The sequence below is a fragment of the Mercurialis annua genome, linkage group LG8 (assembly GCF_937616625.2).
Source record: "Mercurialis annua linkage group LG8, ddMerAnnu1.2, whole genome shotgun sequence".
Classification (NCBI taxonomy): domain Eukaryota; kingdom Viridiplantae; phylum Streptophyta; class Magnoliopsida; order Malpighiales; family Euphorbiaceae; genus Mercurialis; species Mercurialis annua.
In genome coordinates, this window is record NC_065577.1 from 42,039,914 (window position 1) to 42,058,158 (window position 18,245).

Genomic DNA, 18,245 nt, shown 5'->3' on the forward strand with positions numbered 1-18,245 from the left:
GGCTTGGTTTTTGATTGATTGATTTGTTGATACAAAAATAATGAAGCTCTGAGCTATTTATAGCTCCTCATAACTAAGACTCCTAATTCAATTAGGACTAAAATTCTAAAAGATAAAACACTCCTAATGAGTTACAAACTCCTAATAAGAAGAAAAAGCAATAATTAAAAGACTTTTCGTTGGGCCCGAATCCCTTGTAAGCCCACATGAAGCTCCTATCCAATGATTATTTGGGCCGGTGTAAACAATGCCCCCAACAAGCTTGAAACATTTATTTTTGGGCTTGTTCTTCACTTAATCTTTCCTTTGACGCTTCCAGGCCCATCCCTGAGGCCCAAATCATTGCAGAGAAATTCTAAAGGGGTGCGCATCTATCGACGTTTCGGTACCCCCTTCATGCCACGTCATCACCAGCTGTCACCCACGATGTCACATCTTGTCCCCACGACCTCTCGGATACCTCTCATTTTGTTTCTTAAGAAAAATATCCCTTCATTTCTTCACTTACCTACTCTTTCTGCAATTATCCAGCTTTTCTTTCTCTTCAGTAAGTTCAAACAATTTACTGTCTCCTCCGGTAAGCGTTCGCTCTTTGTCTTTTTATTCTAACTCGCCCCTTTTTAGAAATCGCCTAACTAAGGTGTTCTCATTTCCTGCAGTTATCATGGCTGCTCCTCAAGAAACTATCGCCACTCAAGTTGTTGACAAGATAGCCGATACCCGTGCTGCTGCCCCGAACACCGAGTTCCAGGTAATTGTAGACGCAGGGGACAACCAACTCTGCGTGGGTCCTATTCTTACCTCGCCGAGCCACTTGTGCGATATCGCTACTCCCTATCATGACGAAGTCCCACCACGCTTCTCTCTCCCACATCAGTCGTCCATTTGGTTCAACACAACTTTCCGAAACTGGCCAGCCGAACACAAAGGATACCAAGCCTGGGTAAACAGACTGAAACCCCACTTTGGACACATATGGACCGAGGTCGGAATATCTGACATGATTAGTCTCTGTAAGGCGAGCCGCCCAATAGCCAAGCACTACATAATGGGTGCATCTCTTTTTTGGTCCAGCGCGGTGAACTGCTTCTGTTTTAAATTCGGCGCCATGACCATCACACTTCTGGATTTAGCAGTGATGCTAAATATCCCAATAGTTGGCGAAAGGATCTCGCCCAACCTCTCAGCTGATGAACCAAACTTCAAGTTATCCAAACCCCAACGAAGTTACGGCCCTTATATCAACATCTTCCAGGGCGACACAGATTCCGTTCCCGACGATCGAGAACACGTAGCTTTCTTGGCTTTCTTCATCTCCAAGTTTATCCTATGCCCGGCTTCGTTCAGGGTAACTCAAGACAGTTTCGTCCTCGCCGCAGCTTGGGCCGAAGGTCGAAGATGTAACCTGGGTGAATTCCTGCTCGCCCACCTATACCGTTCTCTCAATGACATCGCCCCACATGCCGAAAAAAGGATATTCAAATGCCCTGGAGGTCCGTTATGGGTCGTCCAACTCTGGTTATCAATGTATTTTCCGGAGCTATTTGAGAGTGTGCCTTCCATCAAAGCCGAGCTAAATGGGTTTTCTCTCATATCTTCTGGCACTCGCCTCGGCCACGTTTTGGACGTTCTTGAAGTTTTTAACAACTCGGTGAGGGCATCAGAGTTGTTCTGCCCAATCTTATCCATGAAGTACCCACCATCATGGCTTCTGATCGGCTGGGATGGCGAGGATACCGAAGAAGTCCGAACCCATCCAACAACTCGGCTAGGTGGCCAATACTGGGGAAGTGCCCTGAAATCCAGAAATTTGATCGCTGGTCTGGAGTATAAGCAGAGTAGCATCGAACTATACTGCCCCAACTATGTATCTCGCCAATTCGGCTTTAACCAAGGCATTCCCTGTCCTTTATTGATCTCCGTCAATAACCGCGGGACCCATAAAGCTTCCTTAGAAAACTATGCCGACCTTCAGTTTATAATTCGTCTTAATAAGGCTTATCTTCCCCCCATTCCAGACCTGTCTCGTCCTTCACCCAAACCTAAAACTACCCCTGAATATGAGAGCTGGTGGGCTTCGGTCACAGAGTCTTTCTTTGATCTTTCGCCGAAAGAAATCCTTTCTCTTCACGATTTTTCTTTACCTCCTTTGTCAAGAACTCCTACTCATGCCGATCTCTTTCTTTTGCAGGCCCCGAAACGTCCCCAGTATGAAGGTATTACTTTTCACCTCTACGAAATAGCTAGATTCGAACGTTTTTACAAGTTTAAGTATGATCCTTTAGATCGTCCAGGCATGAACCTTTTAATGCAAAAACATAGGCGAATAGCTAAACGTAATTTCGAGAACAAAATGATAAAACTTTGGGAAGAAAAATACCAGCACCAATACTCATACGAATTTTTCCTAGCTCATATTCGTCCTAAGTTTAAATATAAGAGCCCACCGGTTCCGAAATGCAACATGTCTACGGACATTCCCATTAAAAAACGTAAAAAGAAAACCAAAAAATCCGAGCCGATCATTAATAATGAGGGAGTTTCTTACACCGGTATCAGATGTCCGTCTGATGCCGAGGCTATAGCCGAATTGGTTCGAGTCGGTTATACCAGAATTCCAGGTAATCCATTCTTTTCTCTTTCAGGCCGTTTTTTCATTGTACTTACAACTTGGGTGAATTTTGCAGTTGGTGTGTCGAAATGGCACAAGGATGACAAGTTCGATACTGACGGAGACGACGAGCCTGAAGCTAAGCGGTCGAGAGCCAAACGCCCAGCGAAACCAAAACCCCTTAAAGAAGCCAAGGCAAAGAAACAGAAGGTAGAGCCAAAAGGATCTCGCCTGTTTGATCCTTCGCCCAAGAAATCGGACTCTTCCAAACAGGCGACTCCATCCGCCAGCGCTCAATCGTCATCCAAGGGCGAGACGAAGACTGCCGAGGGTTTCCATGTCGAAGAAGCAGAGTGCATGCAGACTTCGGCAGAGACTAACTCCCAGCGCACTCCCACTGCAGCCCAGATTTTGGCGAGCATGGAGGTTCCTAAAAAGCGGTCGCCTCTCGCCCCGGAGTTGCTGAATCTGTCCGAGAATCTGGCCAAGAAATCGGCTACCAAGGTACTTTTCTGCTTTTACTCATAATCTTTACATTTCCTGGCAGTTGATATTTTATTGTGGTCACTCGTTTCAGATTTCGATCGCCGATCCTTCCCTGGAGGACGATATGACGGCGAAGGCGGCTGCCTTTCTGAACTCGGATAGTGACGACGAGCTGCCGATCGTCCCAGAAGATGGGTCGAGTATTCTGGAGGCGAGCAATCTTTCCGAAGATTGGGGTGCCCATTTCGATGCTATGTCCCGGATGAAAACCCTCGGCGTTTCCTTGTTCAAATCGCCCGAAGAGATTGCCAGGCTAAAGAAAATTGCCGCGGCTTTATCTGACGCCCCTTCAGAGGTTCTCGGCGAGGAGGCCCGGGATGCTGTGACGAGGTTATCGGCATCTCTTGAAGCTTTTCAGAAGATATACAATGATTCGCTGGCGGTACAAGCCGAATATGAAAAGCTTCTCGCCCAGGAAACCGAAGCCAAAGAAAAGCTTGAGACCTTGAAGACGAACGTGAAGATGGCCGTTACAACCTTGACGAATCGGCGCTCCCGGGCCAAAGAGTTGCAGGACAAGATCGCCTCTTTGAAGGTTGAGTTAGATGCCGAGGAGCAAGGTATCAAAGACCTTGAAAGCTGCATGGACAAAGACATGGTCGAAGGCATCAATGTCAAAAAGTGCCGGAGCCTTCTGAAAGGGAGTATTTCAAAGCTTGCGCCGAAGGCGGACGGGGCTCGCAAGGAATTTAGCACCATCCGGAGTGAATTGGGGCTTTGTTTTTCCCATTTTTGAACATTTATTATTTCTTGTAATCCACGTATATTGATACTTTATTGATCGGCCAAGGGGCCGTATCTTTCCCGTTTTTGGAATTTGTTATTATGCAAATCGGCCAGGTGGCCGAATATTGAAGTGGATTGTTTTATTGATCGGCCAAGGGGCCGTATCTTTGTTTTTCTGAATTTGTTTTTATGCAAATCGGCCAGGTGGCCGAATATTGAAGTGAATTGTTATGAATTGGTTTCGAACTGTTTTGTTGTTTTATATGCTTTGTTATTATACGATCGTTCCATAACTGGTCCGATATGCAATAATTCATTTCATGATTAGCTTCTTTACATATAAATGCTGAGAAAACGGAGTGCCCGTTGAAAAACTCAACTAAAACAGCAACCCGCCGAAGTATGCGCTACTGCCTTGCATAATCGGCTAAAACAACATATAAAGATGTCGCCGGTAATAGGATTTCGGGGCATTTCGGCAATAACTTGTAGATACGTCTGTTCGTCGTTGCCGGAAAAACAGAACGTAGACACGTCTGTTCGTCGTTGCCGGAGAAACAGAACGAGCATTTATCTTCACTCGGTGTTTGGCCAAGTTTCGCGGCCGCGTCTATTCGTCGTCGGCTCCAAACAGCCGTCGGTCGATGCCATCCCAGCAACTAGGGACATACTTTTTTAGGAACTGTCCATTGATCGCCCTGTCGTGTTCCTCTCCGTCAATGTTCGCCAGTAAGTAAGCACCACCTTCTAACTTGTTAACTACCATAAAGGGGCCTTCCCAATTCGGGCTCCATTTGCCAAGCCGAGTGTCTTTATGGCCGATAGGCAAGACTGCTTTCCATACTATGTCGCCCACCGTAAAAGCTTTCCGTCTTACCCGTTTGTTGTAAGCTCTCTCGACCCTTCTTTTCTGGGCTTCTAAGTGGTCTAACGCCGTCAGACGTTCCTCGTCGAGGTCAAGAGAATCTATCACCATTTTGTCAAAGTAGTCTTCCTTGGACAACTCGCTCTGGTATCTGCGGCGAGTAGACATGACGGTCAGCTCCATTGGCAACATCGCATCATAGCCATAAACCAATCTGAACGGCGAAGTCCCAGTAGCTGACTTCTGACTGGTTCTGTTCGCCCAAACAGCTTCTGATAAAAGCACATGCCATTGTCTTGGGTTTTCTTCGATCATCTTTTGAACTATGAGCTTGATAGCTTTGTTCGTGGCTTCGGCTTGTCCGTTGGCCTGGGCATAGTATGGTGTTGAGTGTAACATTTTTATCTTCATTTGGGAAGCCCACCAACTTATATCGCCTCCTGTGAACATCGTCCCTTGATCTGTGGTTATGGACTCGGGCAAGCCGTGTCGGTGGACGATGTATTCTTTGAAGAACTTGATCACCGCTTCTTGTGTCGGCGACTTCAAAGGTTTAGCCTCGACCCACTTGGTGAAGTAACAAGTGGCGATAATCACAAAAGTATGACCGTCAGACGAGCCGGGGTATACTTTCCCTATCAGGTCGACCGCCCATCCTCTGAATGGCCAAGGCTTGATAATGGAGTGCAGGTCTTCGGCCGGGACGTGTTGTATTGGGCCGAATTTCTGACAGGCTTCGCATCCTTTGGCATATCTTATGCAGTCTTGTTCCATTTTCGTCCAATAAAAGCCGTATTTATGGATGAGCCACCTCATTCTGGGGCCCGCCTGGTGGGCGCCTGCTATACCTTCGTGTACTTCGGTCATGGCAAGCATCGCCTCTTTCGGACCGATGCATCTGAATAGTAGCCCTTCAAAGCCCTTCTTATATAACTCGCCGGCTAAGACCACGTAATTAAGGGCTAAAGTCCTCAACCTCCTATTTGTGGCGTCTGGGTTCTCGAACCACTTCAGGAGCTCGTCCCTCCAATCTTGGGTGACGTCCAGCTGGTAAACCGAGAACTGTCTTTCGTCGATCGTGATGCCCCCGGTGTGGAGGTTCGGTGTTTCCCTCTCTATAGCGTCGAACTCTCGGTTTACCTTGTAACCACTACCGTGCTGAGCTAGGTCGTTTGCAACGCTGTTATCGGCCCTTTCCGTGTATTCTATTCTCGTGTCTTGGAAGCCTTCGATCAGGTGTTTCGCCTTGTTGCAATACCTCACCAACAGCTCGGACTCGCATTTAAATTCTCCTGTCACTTGTTTAATGACTAGCAAAGAATCTCCTTTTACACTGATCGCCCTTGCCCCTAGCTCGGCTAAAATCTCAAAACCGAATATGAGGGCCTCATATTCTGCTTGATTGTTGGTGCATTCGAACTGGAGTCTGAATGATAGCCGGTAGGATCCCCCCAAGGGTGTGACGATGTGTACTCCCGCGCCTGCCCCCTGGCTTGTCCTGGATCCGTCGAACCACATCTTCCACACGTCGATGTCGAAAGTGATGTCTACTCGATCGGGTGTCTCTTCCTTGAGGGTAATACCAGGGTGATCGGCCAAGAAGTCTGCCAATACTTGTCCTTTTACTGCCCTTTGAGGAACGTACACCAATGTGAATTCGGACATTGCAATCGCCCATTTTCCGATCTGATTCCTCAGGTATGGCTTCGATAAGATATACTTAATGATGTCGGTCTGGGATAATACATACACTACGACCGGCAACATATAGTATCGCAGCTTGCAGCATGTGAAGTACAGGCATAGACACATTTTTTCTATGTCGGTATAGCGAATCTCTGTGTCCGTCAATCCTCGGCTTAAGTAGTAGACTGCTCTCTCGACCCCATCGTCCTCTTGGGCGAGCATACATCCTAGGGATTCGTGTGCAGCCGATAGGTATAGCAACAACGGCTTATTCGGCTTTGGAGGGGTCATGACCGGAGGTTTCGCCAAGTAACCTTTCAAATCGTCAAACACCCTCTGTTGCTCGTCCGTCCATATCCACTCATCGGTCTCTCTTCCCCTCAGCAAAACACTCCAGCTGCGAAGTCGGCCTGCTGTGTTTGCTATGAATCTTCTTAAAAAATTGATTTGACCGATGAGCCTCTGGAGCTGCTTCTTGGTTTTGGGTGGTTCAGCATTGATAATCGCCTTGGCTTTGTTCTTATCTATTTCTACTCCCCGCTGGTGAACCAAGAAACCCAAGAAGTTTCCAGCCGAAACGCCGAACGCGCATTTCAGAGGATTCATTTTTAACCCATTACGTCGTATACGCTCGAAACCTTTCCGGAGATCGGCCAAATGAACTTCGCCGGTGTTTGATTTGATTACGACGTCGTTGATGTAGACCTCAAGGCATTCAAGGCCTCTGAACATCTTGTTCATCGCCCTCTGATATGTTGCCCCTGCGTTTTTCAAGCCAAAGGGCATCACGACCCATTCGTACGCTCCGATCGGCCCGGGGCATCTAAAAGCCGTTTTGGAGATGTCCTCCTTGCTGATTGGAACTTGGTTGTACCCAGAGTGAGCATCGAGGAAACTGAGTATCGTGTGTCCAGCTGCCCTGTCAATCAGCATATCGGCCACGGGCATTGGGTATTCGTCCTTGGGCGTGGCCAGGTTTAGGTTCCGAAAATCAACGCATACTCGTAGCTTCCCGTTTTTCTTCATTACTGGTACGATGTTAGAGAGCCATTCGGTGTATTGGGCTTCCCGAATAAACTTGGCATCTTCCAGCCGCTTAATCTCATCTTGTATGAGAGTATCCACTTCCCTGGACATTCGCCGGGGAGGTTGCCGAAATGGCCGAAATCCACTCTTTAATGGAAGCTTATGTTCGGCGATATCAGGATCAAGGCCTGGCATTTCCTCGTACGACCAGGCAAAACAGTCGCGGAATTCAATGAGTAGGGCGATCAGTTGCCCTCTGAATCCTTCGTCCAGTCCTGCGTTGATGTATATGGGTTTAGGCGATTCACCTGTCCCCAGATTGATTTCGAGGAGATCGTCCTGTACTTGGGCGGGATCATCTTCTAACTTCCCGGTTGCCAATCGTATGTCCCCAATCCGCAGCGATCCTGTTGGGTCTTGCTCCTGGTCCTCATAGATGCATTCGGCCGAATCAATATCGTACAGCGAGGTTAACTGTCTAATTTTCTCCCTCAATTCTTTATGTCGTGCTATCATTTTGAATCTTTGAGGATGGTGGATCGGCCTTTGCCCCCGAGGGTCACTGATACCGGCCGATCCGAGTTAACAAGCAAGCGAGGAACGCTCGTTTCTCCTTTCGAACTAAGGGATTGTATGTTGCGCACCTCTTCATCGTACAAACGTGCTTCGAGTACGTTATGGTCCTCGCCGAAGGGGTTGGGGTCACCCTGCACAACTTCGGCCTCGCCGTCATCTCGCCATATGAAGAGCATCTGATGCATAGTTGAGGGTATACACATGTTGGAGTGTATCCAATCGCGGCCGAGCAAAATGTTGTAGTTGCTCCGGGCGTTGACCACGAAAAACCCTTCTTCGGTTTCTACTCGCCCTACCTTAATTCTGAGGGTAATGTACCCCTCGGCCGGCGTCTCGCCCCCTGCGAAGTCAGTCATGTAAACGTCGGTCGGGTCAAGCTGATCCCGCGTTATGCCCAATTTTTTGAGCATTTTCGCCGGTAGTATGTTGACGCCAGCCCCGTTGTCGATGAGGACTCTGTTAATCGACACCCCGTTTAGATCGGCCTTGATGTATAGCGGCCGAATATGCCTGGTCATCCTTGTTGGAGGTTTACTGAGGGATACTACCGCGGTATCATCGGCGCTATCTCCTTCTGGTACGATTACATCGCCTTCCAACGTTGCCTTCTGCCCTGGTTTACTTCTGTATGAGTTGGGAAGCGTAACCACTTTCACTCCGTATTCGTCCCTTACCACCGGGACCCAGGCTTTCAACATGCCTTTCTTGTGCGAAACGACGACCTCGCGGTCTTTGGGCAATCTTGCTTTAAGCTGGCCATCGTGGTGCGATACCAGTACGTCCTTGTAGGACGATCGGCCGCTGGAATCTTCATCATCCTTGTGAACTACTGCCGCAGCAGACACATCGGCCGCTTGTTTTTCGATCTTCGGCATCCATACCTTCCTTACCTTGGCATTTCGCCTATCAGGTGATTTGGTGTCCGCGTCGGCCTGGTTCCTTGCCCCCAGTCTCTCGGTTATTGGCCTACTTCCGTGCTGCTCTCTGGGAGCCGAATCTGCCCCGTGATTCGCCGCGACTCTTGTCGCAGCCTTTGCATTCGCCTCTTCTGGGTTTTCGTCATACGAGGGGTCTCCTCCGTTGGCCGAAATATCCTCTTGAATACATTAGTGGCAGGCCTCCGTTGTGGCTCATGCCTCTGCCACTGTTCTGTGGGCGATTTCGGTTTAAAGGTCTTGGGATGCTTCCTCGTGTTATCGCTTCCCTTGACTTTAAAACACGTACTGCATGATGGGCACGTCATATCTGCAGTAGGCGAGTTATATCGCTTCCTCTTCTGTTGTTGAGGTTGCCTTTTTTCTCCTCGCCACTTAGAACCGTCGGTCTCTACTCTCGGCTTGGGTCTTCTTGGATTCCACTTACTCTGTATCTGCCCTTGCTCTAGGTAGCTATCAAAGTGAGGCCGAACTGTGTTAATAGACACGTATTTGGCATCGGCCTCTTTCTTTGTTGGGAACAAGAGTTTCCCTTCGTTAATCGCCTTCTGAACCACGTTCCTGAAGTTTACGCAGTTGTTCGTGCTGTGCCTCCAGGAGTTATGGTACTTGCAATAATCCTTACCGACTAGCTCTTCCGACGGTGGAATCGTATGCCCTTCGCTTAGGGCAATCTGCCCATCCTTCAACGGGCATCGAATATGTCGTCGGCCTTAGTCAGGTCGAATGAATACTCTTTTTGTACCACCGCGGTCTTATTCCTTTTAACAAAGCCAGGCTTTCGCAAGGCCGAACATTCCAGGGGTTTCGTTCCCAAAAATTCGGCCATGTTGACTTCATCCTCGGAACCACTATCTTCGCTATCGGACACCACGGCCACGTCAAGCTGGTCTTTGTAATAGGTCCCTTTAGATGCGCCTCTCCTCTGTTCTTTCTCCTGGAGGAGTCTTTCGTAGCTCGTCACCCTGTTTGTTAGCTCGAACAAGTCCCGAAACCTGTGGCCCTCGAAATGCTCCCTCATGGCGAAACTCATTCCTCTTACCACCATCGGTACGCAATCGGCCTCTGACATTTTGGTGGAGCACCTAGTCCTGAGGTTTCTAAATCGGCCGATATACTTCTCTGCCGACTCACTTGGTAGCTGTGAGATTCGGGCGAGGTCAGCCAGGGTGACATCAGGTGGTGCCCTGTAAAACTCTTCATGGAAGAGGATTTCGAGGTCCTTCCATGTGTCCACCGAATTGGGCGACAATCTAGAGTACCATGTAAACGCCATTTTTGTCAAAGAGTTGGCGAAAAGCCGGAGCTTCCAGAAATCATGAGCGGCTGCTTCGCCGCATTGGGCTGAAAACCGGGCGACATGTTCAACCGTCGATTGGCCCTTCTCCTCGCCCGAAAACAAACTAAACTCTGGCACTTTATACCCCCTTGGGAAAGGATATAACTTGTCGATCCAGTCTGGATACGGTTTCATGTACGATGGGCGAGGCATAGGTCGCAGATCCACCCCGAGCCTTTCTAGCATGTCCACGAGTTGCCCTTGATTGTATATACTTGGATCGCCTCCCTCGGAGTACGATCGTTCGCCCGTGTTGGGCTCCTGGGTGTTGGCTCCAGTAGCTCCCCCTTGTGGTCTAGCCTCGCCTTGTGGGTTGGACGAGCTTGCTCCCGGGTGATCGGCCCTTCCTGAGAACTCGGCCTCATTCCTCGTTAAGAGCTTAACGGAACCATATGTATACCCCATCTTGTTGGGTTGTTGTTCGGCCGAACCACCTGGTTGACCAAAACGGCTCGGTGTTTGGTTCTGTTCGGCCTTTCTGTACCCTTGATCGGCCGCGGATTGCCCAGAAAATAATCGCCCTAGGTTTTCCATTGCCTTGTTGAGGCCATCTAAGTTCCCTTGGATCTGCCTCTGGACCGACGTTTGGTCGGCCATGATGTTCCTCATCACTTCGGACATCTGATGCATAGCACCGTCGAACATTTGCTTGTTCTCTTGCGCTATTTCGCCCCTCATGGCCGAGAAGTCGGCCTGTGATAAAGAAGGGCGAGAGGGAGGAAGCTGGCGCGAGTAGTCTATCATGTCATCGGTCGCGTCGTCGACCTTGTCCTTAGGTAGGCTCCCCTCGGTGTCCGTTGTATTCGGCGCCTTGCTTGATTGGTTCACCTGTTTGTCTTTGGCCATGGTTTCTGATCTATCCGAATCTGATTCGTCTACTACGTCACCTTCCTTCCGTTGTTGTCGGCGTATGGACCGAGCGTGCCTGGAATCGTCCTTAAAGTCCGTTTTTGTGCTAACCATAAACTGGTCCCCAGTGGAGTCGCCAAAAGATGTTCGCCTGGAAATATTCCGGACTCGAATCTTTGAATTTATAATCGGGATCGGTTTGAGGTTTGATACTTTAACGAACCTATGCAGATACTCACAGGGCTTGTTTGGTTAAAAACACTTAACCACGTGATCTAAGAAGTAATAATCTGGGAGTCACGGACTCAGGCGAGATTAATACCGAAAACTACTCCTAAATTAAAACAATCCGGAGATTGCGAGATAAAAAGCACTGGGCTTGGTTTTTGATTGATTGATTTGTTGATACAAAAATAATGAAGCTCTGAGCTATTTATAGCTCCTCATAACTAAGACTCCTAATTCAATTAGGACTAAAATTCTAAAAGATAAAACACTCCTAATGAGTTACAAACTCCTAATAAGAAGAAAAAGCAATAATTAAAAGACTTTTCGTTGGGCCCGAATCCCTTGTAAGCCCACATGAAGCTCCTATCCAATGATTATTTGGGCCGGTGTAAACAATTTTGTTAGCAAATCAATTCGTTTACCTTATTCTTGTCGAACTTATTAAGTTTGGTACGTGTTCGTCCACAATTTTGATGTTACCTTGCAAGAACATTAAAATGATCTATCTCCCAAGCATGAATTTTACAAATAATCAATCTGTAACTAATGTTATTCTATCATTCTTCGACCATGAAAATTTATGAAGTTTGGACTAATTTCAAACCTCTAAAAAATACAAGCACGAAATGGAATAACTATTTGAAAAACTGATAATATTTATTGCACATTCAAAATGTGTACTTATTTGTTTTCATTTAAAATTACATCACCGGATATGATTTTTTTTCGAGACCTTGCCCTTCTCTGCGGATGCAAACCACACCATAGCCTCACCTATCAACTTAGACACAAATACGAAAAAAATGAGACATTTGAATACAGTGAAATGATCTTGAAGATTTCTAAATTAAAAATAAACTTTCATATCCAAAATGCCAACTTTCCGAAACGGAAAACATTGATTAAATAAAGTATTTGTGATACTTAAGTTTGAACCAGCTAAAATTTTATTTTATTTTAAAATGGAATCAAATTGAATATATCAATTCGATTTCGTTTGATTTTACACAACCTTACAAACAAACCTATTTTTCAAATCTGAAAAATTAGATTCAATTTTTTTTCTCTTGTTGTCATTAATTAGAAACCTAATCTTCTTGTTTTTATTAACCTACTTGGAAGATGAAACTAATTCTAAACCACTCCATTAATCTGATTAATGATTGATTGAAAAGTTGACCTGATTTTTTCCATAAACAAAATAAACACACCCCACCACATCAAACCAAATTAAATTAATTCTAAACCCAGCTTACTATTTAACTACAAATCACTTTAATCATGTGATTCAAATTACATTGTGTGTTCTAAATTTTTTTTTTAAAAAAAAATTATTATCTCCTTGAGTTTAAGGTAATACTCATTTCTTCCTAAATTAGTTGGCAGTATTTTTTATTTGTCTCAGGCAATCGTGTATCATTTAAATGGTTAATTGTATATACGCCCTCATAAATAGTACTGTTTAAAAAAAACGATACAAAAAGACAAACTTATTACTAAATTAAATAAATGTAAGTGCTGTTAACTCATTTTATCCAGACAAAGTAAAAAAATTTAAAACTTTTATTTGTTCCAAACGGTCTATTAATATGAGGTTGAGGGAGCAGTAATTATATTTAAATTTAAATCCGTAAAATTACAGAAATTGAATATGAATCAGAACTCAATTACCTTATGTTTAAAATGGTACAGGAGCTCACATGGGAGAAATTGTGCTAAGGAGAGTATGCCCAGACATGTCTTCGCCACCTAATTTGAGCAGACAAAAAAATCTAACGGTGGCAAATTGGTTTCAATAGAACAGAAGCTGTCTAATCCTGACACGTATGCAGATTGTAAAATAACTAAACAAATTAATAAATTTGGTTTTGAAATTATAAAATAGTTCAGTTCATTTTTGATGAAGACCGAACTGATAAAAACAACAAACAGACCAAATCAATTCGATTTGAATTATTTAATTTTTTCATAAAAGTAATTCAGCTTGATGTTAAAAAAATAAATTTCAATTCGATTCGATTTGGACCAAATGTACACCCCTGTCCGTGCCCAACATACTAACACGACATCACAAAATTCGTTATCAATAATATGACTACAGAAAATTACATTAGCCCAAAAAAACTGACTTTATAGACATTAAAAGATAACATTTTATTACATTATTGATATTTAAGAATGGAAAAAAAATTATTGAAGTGTTTATCATTTCTTATTTTAGAAGAGAGACTTAAGCAAGCAAGTCAAGCGACCCCTGAATTCTTATATTAAAAGAATCTTTAGCAAACTTAGAAAATTTTGGTTTCTTTCATTACAAGATTTTACAACTAATTCATATTATGAATTCGTCAATTTGATCACCATGATTAGGGCTGAGCAAAAACCGAGTCAAACCGAAAAACCGAGTCAAACCGAACCGAAATAAATAATGGAGTGGTTAGAATGGAGTAAATGGAGTGGTTTGGTGTTAGGGTAAGAAAAAACTCGGTTTATGGAGTTGGTTTGGATTTTCCCTTCGGTGACCGAACCGAACCGAGGAAAACCGAATATAAAACTACGTCGTTTTATACAAGAAACCCTAGGATATATAAATAATTTTATTTCCTAAACCTAACCCTAAAAACTGATCTCTCGCTCTCATTTGCACCGCCTCACTCTCTCTCTAAAAAACGCTCCTCCTTCTCTCTACGAAACCCTAACAATTTAAGCCTAATCGCTCGACTTATCTCTCATTTTAGCAGATAATCTTCCCTTCCCAGCATAGTCTACCATCGATTCTTCGTTTGCTAGCATTTGTTTCTCTGTTCCAGTCTTCCAGTGAAGTTTTTATCTCCTTTGCTTGTGAAGTTTTTGGCTCGCAAAGTATCAATCGATGCTAGACTTATGCTGATTTCTGTCGAAACACACGAATCATAAGGTAATACTAATACAAATGATTATATTTTCCTCTATTTTTTTTATTTTGCTTTGATCTAACATTTTTCTTTTTATTTTTGTCTCTTCTTGTAGATTGTGTTTCCTTTATGACCTAAAAAAGAGTTATTAAGGTAAACCCTTATCTGTGGACTCTGTTACTGTCAATTTCTATCCCATGTCTCTCTGTTTTGATTCGTATTGATTCGTGGTTTTGATTGCTAATATCGGTCCTGTTTTCATGTTTCAATGGCTGAAATTTGTTGGTATTAAAGGCTTTGGTGGAAGCCCCAATCTGCACTATTCTAAGGTAAAACCTAATGCTTGCTTTCCTGAGTTCTTGTATTGTTGTTGATGTTTGGTCTTTGATTTTCTTGTGTTCCATGTCTCTGAGTTTGGTTGTTTCTTCTTATTTCATGAACTCTTTGCACAAATTGGTGCTTAAAGCTTTGGTGGAAGCTCTGTTTTTGTTATACAAAGGTAATGTTTTGGCTTTTATGATTAAAATGTTTGTTTATTATGTTTTTATTTTGATTAAGATTGTGTATGACCTAATCTGTGTTTTTGTTTTCTGTGTTTGTGTTTTTGTAGATGGACACTGATTCTGACCCTGCAATTGACCTTAATTCTGAAATTGATCTAGAAGCCATTACTGGCCAACTTCCTGTTGTCCAAGAGATTGCCCCAGATGGAAATGGTGGACAAAGTCCAATGGAAGCAAATGCAGTGACTAACCCAGACCATGCTGGTGGTAGTGGTGGACAAAATAATCCAGTGGAAGCAAATACTAGAAAGAGAAAGGAAGTCCACCAAAGATCAATTGTTTGGGACCATTTCAATGCTATTAAAGATGCTGATGGGGTAATCATACAAGCTAAGTGTTCTTACTGTGCTCGTATTTATAACTGTCATGCCAAAAAAAATGGTACATCTACTTTGAGAGGTCACATGCTTAGATGCAGTAAGCACCCGCATAGTTTAGAAACCAGACAAGCTTTATTATCCTTTCAGCCTGCTGTAAATGTGGGTGTAGTCCCTAATAGTGGTCCTCAAATGTGCAATGTTGCTAATTGGAAATTTGATCAGGAAGCCATTAGAAAGGCTGTGTCATACATGATTGTGGTTGATGAATTGCCTCTGAAATTTGTTGAGAAACAGGGTTTTAAAAAGTTGATGAGTATTGCATGTCCTAGGTTTAAAATTCCATCTAGATGGACTGTAAATAGAGACTGCTATGCCATGTTTGTGGAAGAGAAGCTGAAACTGAAACATTTTATGAAATTTAATACTCAGAGAGTAAGTCTAACTAGTGATGCATGGACTTCTAATCAAAGAATTAATTACATGTGTGTCACTGCCCATTTCATAGACACTGAGTGGAAGCTTCATAAAAAGATAATTTCTTTTGTACCTTGTTCTAGGCATAAGGGTGAATACTTGTCTAAGGCTTTAGAAACCTGTTTGCAAGAGTGGGGGCTCAAGAATATCTTTACTGTGACCCTTGATAATGCTGAAAATAATACTGCTGCCATGAGTTTTTTCATGAAAAAAATGCTGACTTGGGGTTGTAGTCCTGCTAGATGTAAAGTTGCTCACATGAGATGCATAGCTCATATTCTTAATCTGGTTGTGTCTGATGGTCTAAAAGAAAGTGGAGCTTCTGTTCAAAAAGTTAGGGGGGTTGTTAGATATATTAAAAACTCACCTCTTAGACTAAGTAAGTTTAAGGAATGTAAAAAGACATGTGAGTTAGAATGTAAGCGTTCATTATGTCTAGATGTCCCAACTAGATGGAATTCAACTTATCTCATGTTGAGTACTGCCTGTTTGTATCAAAAAGTCTTTGAGGAGTATGAAGAAACAGAGTCAAGCTTTAAAAAAGATTTGGGTGATAGTGTTCCTGGTTTCTTGGATTGGGAACATGTTAAGGAGTTATGTGGCATGTTAGAATGTTTTTACAAAATGACATTGAGAATTTCTGGTTCTCTTTATGTGACTTCTAACAACCATTTCAATGAAATTTCTGATTTGTGTACAATCTTGCAAGACTGGACAAGGTCTGATGATGTGTCATTGAGGTCTATGGGGTCTAAAATGAAACAAAAATTTGATAAATACTGGGGTGATCCTATTGTAATGAACAAGTTGATATTCTTTGCTAACATTTTAGATCCTAGGGATAGAATTCTTTATTTGGAGTACACATTGACTCATATGTATGGTGTTCAAGAGGGTAAATTTCTGTTTTCTGGTCTGATGGATGATTTGCTTGCATTATTCAATGACTATGAATTACAACATAAGAAAGAAAAGGCCATTGGTGGTGGCCAGACTAGTGTGTCATCTGAGCATGTTGGTGGCTTATCTCAAGCCAATTCTGTGTTGAAAGAGAGGTATCTACAAGAAATGAAGGAGACTGGTGGTGTTGGTGGGACCAAGAAATCTGAATTGGATTTGTACCTTGGAGAGGCAGTAGTTGCAAATGAGGAGAATTTTGACATTCTCAGATGGTGGAAGCTGAACTCAGAGAGGTTGCCTGTCCTCTCTAAAATGGCTAGAGACATTCTTGCAGTCCCAGTCTCCACAGTTGCTTCTGAGTCAGCATTTAGCACTGGTGGAAGAGTGCTAGATGACTTCAGGAGTAGCCTGACTCCAACACTTGTGGAAGCTCTAATCTGCACTCAGGATTGGCTTAAAGACCCAACTAAACCTGTTTCTGTTGAGGAGTCTTTGGATGAATTGGAGCAGTTTGAAGAAGGTATTATACTGTCAAACTTAAATTTTAGTTTATTTACATTTTACTTTGATTATTTATGAATTATTAACTCTCTATTATTCTTTTTTTGCAGGCTTTCAAGAACCAACCAATGCTAACACTAATGCTGTTGTTTGTCTATATGTCCTTTTCTCAATTTACTTGATGTTTGTTTGGTCATATGACATGTTGGCATGTTGGACTAGGAAGCCAAATCTGAGCTTGTTGCCTTTATGATCTAGTTGCCTTCTGATAAGTTAGCATAGACATAGTTTATATGTGTGTTGTTGGATTTGATTTCTCTGTCTTTATGCTTCATATTGGCTGTGATGATGCTTCCACCATCCAAGTTTGAATACTAATGACTGTAAATTGATGAGGCACTATATTTATGCCACCATTTTATGGACTTAGTGTTTGTGCTTGACATATCTTATATCTGAGCCTTTAAAGCTTTTGACATTGCTGATGAGATCTATTTATGTTTTTCTGTTGATTTCTCTGCTATGTCTTTGCTAATTTATCATTACATATTTTGGCTGTGATGAAGCTTCCACTTGTTTAAGTCTGATAGCTTGATCATTAACTGTGTGACATTAATTGTTGCCTTTAATTGATTTGATCATTAACTGTGTGACATTAATTGTTGCCTTTTAATTGATTTGAGCTTAAATGACTTATATTTGAAGTCTGAGCCTTTTTCTTTTACTTACATTAATGTGAATACTATTTTGCTTTTGGATACTGTCTTATTTCATTGTGTTATTTTGCAGGATTGACTTGTGAAGGAAATTTTGAAGCTGTACAGGCTTGTTTTGACCTAAAGCTGACAGATTTAGGGTATATTTTTGGTGAATATTTTGTACACCCATTAATTGTAAAAATGTAATAGCTTAGTTATGTTTTTTTGTAAAGCTAAGCTATAGTTTAGTATACTAAACTTGATATTTATATAGGCTTAGTGATGGGTGATTTTGAGCCAATGCAATTATGAAAAATTGCAAATGATTGGCCTTTTGATTATAATTTGTAATTTTTTGTAAAACTGTCAAATATATATAGTTTATTATTTTTTTTAATTATTTTCTATATATTTAAAATTCGGTTCAAACGGCTCGGTTCGGACGGTTAAACCGAACTTTCGGTCCACCGAACCGAAAAAACCGTATACCGAATTGCATGGTTTGGTT

General features: G+C 43.1%; 2 protein-coding genes across 2 annotated transcripts; both read left to right on the forward strand.

The window, feature by feature from the left end:
- Positions 1 to 2,285: 2,285 nt before the first annotated feature.
- On the forward strand, positions 2,286 to 3,957 carry LOC126662145 (uncharacterized). The gene is made up of 2 exons (XM_050356036.2): positions 2,286 to 3,115; positions 3,189 to 3,957. The coding sequence occupies exons 1-2, from the start codon at positions 2,297 to 2,299 to the stop codon at positions 3,891 to 3,893; spliced, it is 1,524 nt and encodes a 507-aa protein (XP_050211993.1). The 5' UTR covers positions 2,286 to 2,296; the 3' UTR covers positions 3,894 to 3,957.
- Positions 3,958 to 13,838: 9,881 nt separating this feature from the next.
- LOC126662208 (zinc finger BED domain-containing protein RICESLEEPER 2-like) lies at positions 13,839 to 17,834 on the forward strand. The gene is made up of 7 exons (XM_056104198.1): positions 13,839 to 13,859; positions 14,198 to 14,249; positions 14,576 to 14,610; positions 14,892 to 17,058; positions 17,150 to 17,222; positions 17,317 to 17,404; positions 17,829 to 17,834. The coding sequence occupies exons 1-7, from the start codon at positions 13,839 to 13,841 to the stop codon at positions 17,832 to 17,834; spliced, it is 2,442 nt and encodes an 813-aa protein (XP_055960173.1).
- Positions 17,835 to 18,245: the final 411 nt, after the last annotated feature.